At 37.3% G+C, this 8,949-nt stretch overlaps 1 protein-coding gene across 2 annotated transcripts in view; it reads right to left on the bottom strand.

The window, feature by feature from the left end:
* The window catches only part of Ascc3 (activating signal cointegrator 1 complex subunit 3), a 267,615-nt gene that overhangs the window by 93,472 nt on the left and 165,194 nt on the right, over positions 1-8,949 (bottom strand). For both annotated transcript variants that reach the window (XM_031347189.1, XM_031347190.1), the window contains 4 exons: positions 6,520-6,657; positions 6,306-6,426; positions 4,922-5,054; positions 1,334-1,459 (listed from right to left, as the gene is read on the bottom strand). In XM_031347189.1, the coding sequence (XP_031203049.1) occupies positions 1,334-1,459; positions 4,922-5,054; positions 6,306-6,426; positions 6,520-6,657 (518 nt within the window). The remainder of the gene's footprint in view (positions 1-1,333; positions 1,460-4,921; positions 5,055-6,305; positions 6,427-6,519; positions 6,658-8,949) is intronic.

The raw sequence follows: 8,949 nt of genomic DNA on the forward strand, positions 1-8,949 counted from the left end.
TAATTAGGTATTTAAAGTAGTCTTCAGGATGGTGGAGACCAACAAAGCAAATGGCAGAATCACATCTCATTAACTGCTGTTAATTGTGTTCTTTACAATTAACAGGATCAAAATAGTTCTAGTTTGATTGCTTGATTCAGTATGGAATACCCAGCAAGGATCTAGGGTATTACTTTGAGACGAAGAAAGACGACACTAAAAAAAGCAACTCATGACTGGAAAGTTAATGAAAGTCCATCACATTCCTCTACTCCTATTATCTGTTCCCTTCGGAAAACCTTTAGTTCTATATGGTCATATACTTAATTGTACTGGCACCTTCCCAAATACCTTAATAGTTAAGGGACTCTAAGCAAAGACACAATTTAACACTGCTATCTGTGTTCTCCAAAGTAAGATTTTATGACATTTCTTACAATTTTTTCTGCTAAAGATCTCTTAATGCCTTACTATTTCTTCAGGAATATCTCAGATTTGACCCCTGCTCCATTTCCTCTGTATCTGTTACAGCCCCTCAGCACCTTCCTCTATTAGTAAAGACCTTTTAACTGATCTTTCTGTTATAACTGTCTTCCTATACCAACTGATGCTCTGCCAAAGTGCCTAGGAACTGTAACACAGCAAAAACTAATCCGATGGTGTCACTTCCCGTATAAACACTCAGACTGGCTCGTTTCCTTGCCTCCTGACAGGATCAGGGGTGCGCTCCACAGCATGGTATATAGGGCACAGACCCTGTACCCTCCAATGTTCTGATCTACATTCTGATGAGAACAAAGTTTAGCCCTATACTCTTTACTCTGTGACTAAAGGAAGTTTTCGTATGTTCGAAGAACTAATAATGTTCTAAGATCCAGGACCCTTTACTTTAATTTTTATGTCTAAATGCTTTTTATTTTCTACTTACCTTTTCTACTCCCGAAGAATCAAATCCACTGCAATCATCTCTTCTCTCCCAGGGTTCTTGTTAATCCTACAAGATGCCTCATAAACTTCCCACAACCAACTTCAACACTTATTTTTCTCTAAACTCCAACTGTACCTAAGACAATCCCTATCACAAAGTTCTGAAAATTTCTTAATGGATTCCAGTGTTTTGTTTCCCAGCTGCATAGAAAAATGATCCCATGGCAATTTAGAACTTAGTAACTGCATAAATCAACTATGCTGTCCTGTACTATGACCACATGAGATATTATCTAATTTTCTGGCAAACTGGCATCACTAGAATGTCAAGAGCTGACAAACATGCAAAGATTTGGAGTTTCTTGTAAGTACTTGTGCTCTCTGTACATATAATTTATAATTGCTCTTTCCAAGACCCCATACTTACCTGGGATTCATGATAAGACGCCGGAAAAAGTAAGTCCAGGTGATATAATCCATTGCATCTTGCTTTGATGTTATTGTACCTCCAGCAATCTCTGCATTTAAGTGGTCAGACAACACTCCTAATAAGCTATACATTGAATAAAAGACAAGAAATATAATGAACAAAACCCACTTAACTCAGTCAAGATTCAGATTTTTATGTTCTAAGCTATCGAAAAGTGGCTTTTTAAATGCATATATTAGTATAACAACTGTCCATTATTTATAAATTACTTATTACATACTACTTAATGATAACTGTCAAAAGTTGTTACAAATTCATCACTCAGGACCACAAAACTTAGGAACACATCATAAATTAGCACATATATAACATTCTTTCTTTCTTGTTAAACAGTACGCCTTACTTCTCATATGACTATGAACAGAGTCCAGACACTGCTACAGAAATAGACAATTTCCCCAGAATGCGTTAAGTAGCAATAATCTGCTGAAAGCAGTCACTACCTCCTGGCATCTAGTAAATACTCAACAAATGGTAATCCTTGCAATCAACTTTTAAGAAAAGAATGGCTATCTGAAAAAAATTAAACAAAGGCTGGAAAGAAGACGCCTAGAACATAGAAGGAAGATGAGAATCAAGCAAAGAATCTCGTGTGTGAAATGGGAACATATGAAGTACTGCAATCAGAATGGAATAAGTACTGTGGGAGAGCACAAGGGAACAGTGAGACAGGGTTGATAGGAGAAAGAAAGGTGTTTCTTCCATTCACCTGCTGTGTATTAAGTGTTTCAAAAAATAGAACAGCACTCTATTAGGTATTGTGGTGTATAGAAAGGTGATCAGATATGTTGAAAAACTGGAGTAAACATGCTAATTTTAGTTTCTTATATAAAATAGAAAAAAGCAAGCAATGTAAAAAAAGGCTAAATAATTACACATAGGAACTTATGCAAGTATTCAAATTAGTTTTTGCAAAGAATATTAAGAGATTAAAAAAAACCTGAATGTAAAAACTGTTCATTATGTCAATCACAATTTACTTGTGGCAGAGTAAGAATGGACACAGTCAGAATGAAACTACTGGCAGTACCAGCAAGACTGAGGGCAGTCTATAATCAAGCAATTTCATTTTTTTCATCACAACCTGACAGAAAAACATCTACATGTGATATTGGAAGGGTAAAATGCTTCACTATCACACTATGCACTAGCTTAGTAAACTGTGGAGCCCAGCAGTTAATACTTGCAGAGGACCTGACCATGGTTTCTGGTCCCCATAAGGGAACTCAACAGACTTTAACTCCAGTTCCAGGGATCTGATGCCCTCTTCTTGCCTCCTTGGGCACGGTAGGTATGTGGTACCATTAGATATCCAGGCAGAACATGCATACTTACAACACTAACCATTAAGAGGAGAAAACTGGATTGCTAAATGTGCACTGATAGAGAAGTAAATTAACTATGGAATATTCCATGACACATAAAATATTAGCAATAATCAAAGTAGTAGAAAAGTTACCTTTTTACTGTACAATGTTCAGAGTAAATTAGTTTTTTGTAATAAATGGGTGTGTTATGTTAAATGCTTTAAAAATGCATAAGATGGTTGTAGGATGTTTCTCACATGTTTTTGCTGTGAATACGATTCACTTCTTTTCATAAAATAATTTTTCCATCTATAAAGTATGCTTGTAACTGTTTGTATATATTGCCGAGTTTAATTTAGTGATGCTTTGTTTTGGAATTCTGTATTCATTTAATAGATGCAGAAGTCAGTTAAGTTCTTAAAAAGGATTTTGTACTGAATCTCCCTACTAAAAGTCCCTACTGTTTCTTTCATCTGACCTCTGTCTCCTAGTTTCTGTCTCTGGATATCTCACTATGTAGTCTAGTCCTGGTTGGTCTGAAATACACTAATGTAGTCCAGGCTGGCCTCAAACTTCCATGGATTTTCTTGCAGCTGCCTCCTGAGACCTGGGACTGACAGTGTGCATCCCTCCACCCTGAGAATGCTACCGTCTCGATTACTAGGAGAGTGTTCATTTATGACTGACACTATCCCTCCAGTCCTAGGAAGAACTCCACACTGAAGCAGCCGGCTCAGAAGCTCACAAAGAACAAGTTTTACAATTTAAACTCAATTGCTTTGAAGACCAGATAGTGATGACTTTTCTTTTGTATTGTGATAGTTTAAATAATTTTTTAAAATAAATTTCACCCTTTGAGCTGAACTGACTTTTTCCCCTTCATCTTTGGAAAACACAAACAAGCAAGCAAACAGTATAGCCTGGTGATGTAGTCCTGTGACCCCAGCTTCTCAGGAAAGTGGTGCTCAGGCAAGAAGCTGCAAGTTCAAGGCCTGCCTAGGCTACTGAGTGAGTTCAAGGTCAATCCAGGTAACTTAGTAAAAGCCTGTCTCAAAATAAAAAGCAAGAAGGCGGCCAGTGATATACTGAGTAGTAGGGCTAAGCATGACTCAAATCCCCCAAACCATACACATATAAAAGCCAAAGCAAGAAAACAAAAGTCCAGCAACTTTCGGGACTGTTGAATGAAGTCTTTAATAAATGTTTATCTTATAAAAGATTTGATCAGGTATTGGGTAGAGGGGGGAAACTGGACTGAAGCCCTGAAGGCCAGCAGAAGGAATGGAACCAGGCAACCTCGAGAGGTAGGAGTTGGGGGGACCTTATAGAAAGTACCAGAAATCTGGGAGGTGAGAGACTCTCAGGGCCCAAAGGATCCTTAGATGAAATACCTAACAGCGGGAAGAGGGAACTTGTAGAGCCTACCTCTGACCCAGAATTGGAGTTAGAAAAACTGGAGTTTTTCTAACAACAGATAATAATTATAAGCTTTATTCATGTGATCTATTCATGTGAACGACCTACGATACCTATCACCCACATTTTCTATACAATGAAGAGTGAAACAAATTGCTCAAGGCCAAGCAAGTAAGTGGTAGAGCTAAGAATTCAACCTGGGTCATCAGATCCAATGGATCAGTGTACACAGAGGCCTTAAGAGCCTATAACTATTTCTTTTAAAATAATAATCAAAGCTGTATATTGTCTCAGTAATAAGTATAGTTTTTCTAATTTTTTTTTTAGTAAAACATAACTAGAACAAAAAAATACCAAAACAAAATAAAATTAAATAACTCCACATCACCAAAAAAATAAAAAGCAAGCACGGAGTTTTGTGTTGGCCAATTACTCCTAGGCACCAGGCCTGTCCCAGAGCGTGGTTGATATACAGAGTCACTTCACTGATAAAAACTTATTTTTCCTAGAGATATCAGTTTCACACAGATTCTTTGTTAGACAATTTTGTTTTATGGGTTTTTTTGGTTTTTTGTTCTTTGAGGGAGACAGAGAAGAGGAAGAGGAATAGGAGGGGTTGTATGAACATGAAGTTGGGTGGGTAGGGAGGTGGAGATAATCTAGGAAGAGTTGGAGAAGGGAAAGAATACAATCAAAACCTTGGATGACAAAATTTATTTTTAATTAAAACAGAAATATAACCAGGAAAACACCAACTTGCTTTAAAATGAAACCCTTTATACTAGTTTAAAACAAAACTTACCTTGATTCTACTGGGAAAGGTTCATAAAGGAACTTTTTATAAAAATCTTTTTTTATATCATGAACTAGAATTACAGCTTTGCCCTGGTCGTCAAACTGAGGTCTCCCAGCACGCCCCATCATCTGCAGCACATCTATAGAGAAAATAAAAGGCATTCTGCAGTGACACTTAGCATGAGGTAGAGTTACTAATCAGGGCATGCTTCTAACAGAAAGAATGAACAGTCAATAGAGTATTTTAAGAACATGAGTGTACTTCTTTGATCAGTACTAATATATTCCCTAACTTATATATAAATGTACACATACAATATATATAATATGTGCTATACTCAAAAATTTATATTGGGGCTGGTGAGATGGCTCAGCAGGTAAGAGCACTGACTGCTCTTCAGAAGGTCATGAGATCAAATCCCAGCAGCCACATGGTGGCTCACAACCACCCATAATGAGATCTGATGCCCTCTTCTGGTGTGTCTGAAGACAGCTACACTGTACTTGTAATAAATACATAATAAATAAATCTTTAAAAAATTTATATTAAGTGACTGTGATTTAAGTGTGAACTCTTAAAATGGTATCTTGTATTATTTGTGAAATCAATTTCTCTGAGTTACATGATTTAAGATGACTTTTGAGACCCAGCACTGACGTAAAAGCCAGATGGTGTGGTGGCCTGCCTGTATCGCAGTGCTTGGGAGGCAGAGACGAAGATTCTCAAAACAAGCTGGCTAACTAGACCAGATGAATTCATCTAGTCTGTGGTTTAGGAAATAACACAGCCCATGCTTTAGGAAAGAATAGCAGAGTGACTGAGAAAGACAACTGGTATCAACTTCTGGCCTCTACCTGCATGTACACACATAGTGTTAGTGTTCCCAGCACACCACAATATGAGCATGCATGCACACATGAACATACAAAATAAATAATATCTCTATTTTTAGCTAAACAAGGAAAAGCAAAGCCCATACGGGAAAACCTCTTCTGTTAAGCTATTTGTTTATTAGTTTCCCCTAGGTAACAAGTCTATTTGGTTCTTTTTTAATCCTCCTGGAGAATAAAATTTATTTATATTTTAATCTATAAGAACCTTTATAGTAACTTATAATTAAAAACTATTTTGCTTTTGAAATCTATTATTGTACTGCTGAATCAAAATTTATTTTTCTTCATAATTATTAACCAGTACTATTATTTAAGAGTTTGAAAAAAATAAATACCCAAATTCAATATTTTCTTAAGCATTTGCACTGAAAAGTAACACTTCTTAACTTGTTTATTAGATACTTAAATGGGATGAAACCTCAATATTAAATTTATATAAACCTAAACTGCTAAGAACAAAATACAAGCTTAATATACCTCTGCAGTAAGAAAGTTACCTGTGATGGGAAAATCCACATAACGTCTTGTCTTTCCATCATAATATTCAGTTCCCTTAATAATTACTAGGTGTGCTGGAAAGTTGACACCCCATGCTAATGTGCTGGTAGCAATGAGAACCTACAAGACAATGATAATGTCTTAGAGCTAAGTAAAAGAAAACCTCTGTGTTACTTTTAAATCTGTTTCCATGGAGGACAGAAAAGAAGCTACCTGAACTTTACAGTTCACAAACAGCTCTTCGACAGTTTTGCGGTCTCTTTCATGCAGGCCAGCATGATGCATTCCTATTCCAAACGCGAGAGTCAGCTTCAGGTTGGAATCTCGTATTGTTCCAATGATGTTGTCCATCTGCAAATGCAAGCACAAACCCAAGATACAGATGCATCTGCTTCAAAAGACTCATGCATCTCCATTACATCTGATTGACACTGCTGTGATCTTTCTATTAATGACATTATATAGGAATAAATATATAACACCTCTATTATTTTCACTGAAGTTGGGTAAACTGAAAAGAATTCCTACTGAGTAAAAACATGTTCTCTATACTACCCGTTTTAATATTATACAATAAGAGAAAAATATAATCAGAAGTCCCATAATGATTAAAGACTATTCAGAAGGATATAATGTTGTCTAAAATGGGCCAATATCTTATTATATTTTAAAAAATACTTAAAATTCTGGATCTGTGTTTAAAATTAAGAAAATACAAACAAAAAAAATCTGATAAAATCCTAGCAGACAGAAATTATTCCAACAAAGCTTACGCACTGAACTTAGTGCCCATTGAGGAAGTCACATGACCTCTTTAAGCCTTAGTTTCTTTACCTGTAAATTAGAATAATAGTAATCTGATATATACTTTTAAATTCTTCCATTAGAGCCATGCAATAATAGCTACTGCTAGCTTTATATACAAATTTCCCAGGGGGTAAGAAGGGCTTGAAGATACTTGAAGGATGTCTATTTCAAACTTCTCTCCCAGAAAAGGCCACAACTTTAATTATATCAGTCTGAACAATTCTGATCACAAAAAGAAAACTCAGACTATTTTTGTTTATTCCTTATTACTTTGATTAGCAGGGAAGCTAAGTTTTTCCTATTCCCTGGCCGATTTCTTTCTTTCCTTCTTTCCTTCCTCTTCCTCCCTCTCATGAATTAACATTTTACTGTGGCAGATGTGATAGTTCTCTTCTTCTTATTGGTGTGATATAGATCTTTGTATATATGGGCCTTAATCTTTTGTCTATATCGCCTCCTTATCTAGTTTTTTTCTTTTATTGGATATTTTCTTTATTTACATTTCAAATGTTATCCCCTTTCCCAATCACCCACACCAGAACCCTCCTATGCCATCTCCCCTTCCCCTGCTTCTATGAGGGTGTTCCCCCAACCAATTCCACCTCCCCGCCCTCACATTTCCCTACACGAGGCAATTGAGCCTTCACAGAACCAAAGGGCCTCTCCTCCCATTGATGCCTTACAAGGCCAATCTCTGCTACACATGCAGCTGGAGCCATGGGTCCCTCCATGTATATTCTTTGCTTGCTGGTTTAGTTCCTGGGAGCTCTGGTTGGTTGATATTGTTATTCTTCTTATGGGGTTGCAAAGCCCTTCAGCTCCTGTCCTTTCTCCTCCATTGAGTAGCCTGTGCTCACTTCAATGGTTGGCTGTGAGCATCCACCTGTGTACTTGTCAAGTTCTGGCAGAGCTTCTCAGGAGACAGCTATATCTGGCTCCAGTCAGCAAGCACTTCTTGGCATCCACAATAGTGTCTTTGTTTGGTGACTGTATATTGGATGGATCTCCAGGTGGGACAGTCTCTGGATGGCTTTTCCTCCAGTCTCTGCTCCATACTTTGTCTCCATATTTCCTCCTATGAATATTTTGTTACTCCCCCTTTTTTTTTTAAAGATTTATTTGTTAATTATATGTAAGTAAACTGTAGCTGTCTTCAGACGCACCAGAGGGGGTGTCAGATCTCATTATGGATGGCTGTGAGTCACCATGTGGTTGCTGGGATTTGAACTCAGGACCTTTGGAAGAGCAATCAGTGCTCTTAACCGCTGAGCCATCTCTCCAGCCCTTGTTCCTCCTTCTAAGAAGGACTGAAGTATCCACACTTTGGTCTTCCTTCTTGAATTTTTTGTGGTCTGTGGATTGTATCTTGGGTATTCTGAGCTCTTGGGCTAATATCCATTTTTCAGTGAGTGCATACCATGTGTGTTCTTTTGTGACTAGCTTACCTCACTCAGGATGATATTTTTTATAGTTCTATCTATTTGCCTAAGAATTTCATGAATTCATTGTTTTTAGTAGCTGAGTAGTACTCCATTGTGTAGATGTACCACATTTTCTGTATCCATTCCTCTGATGAAGGGCATCTAAGTTCAATGAAGCTTCTGGTTATTATAAATAAGGCTGCTATAAACATAGTGGGGCATGTGTCTCTGTTATATGTTAGAGCATCTTTTGGGTATATGCACAGGAGTAGCATAGCTGTGTCCTCAGGTAATACTATGTCCACTTTTCTGAGGAACTGTCAGACTGATTTCAAGAGTGGTTCAAGCGCCGGGCAGTGGTGGCACACACCTTTAATCCCAGCACTTGGGAGGCAGAGGCAGGCAGATTTCTGAG

Source organism: Mastomys coucha, unplaced genomic scaffold (genome assembly GCF_008632895.1).
Source record: "Mastomys coucha isolate ucsf_1 unplaced genomic scaffold, UCSF_Mcou_1 pScaffold3, whole genome shotgun sequence".
NCBI classification, from domain to species: Eukaryota; Metazoa; Chordata; class Mammalia; order Rodentia; family Muridae; genus Mastomys; species Mastomys coucha.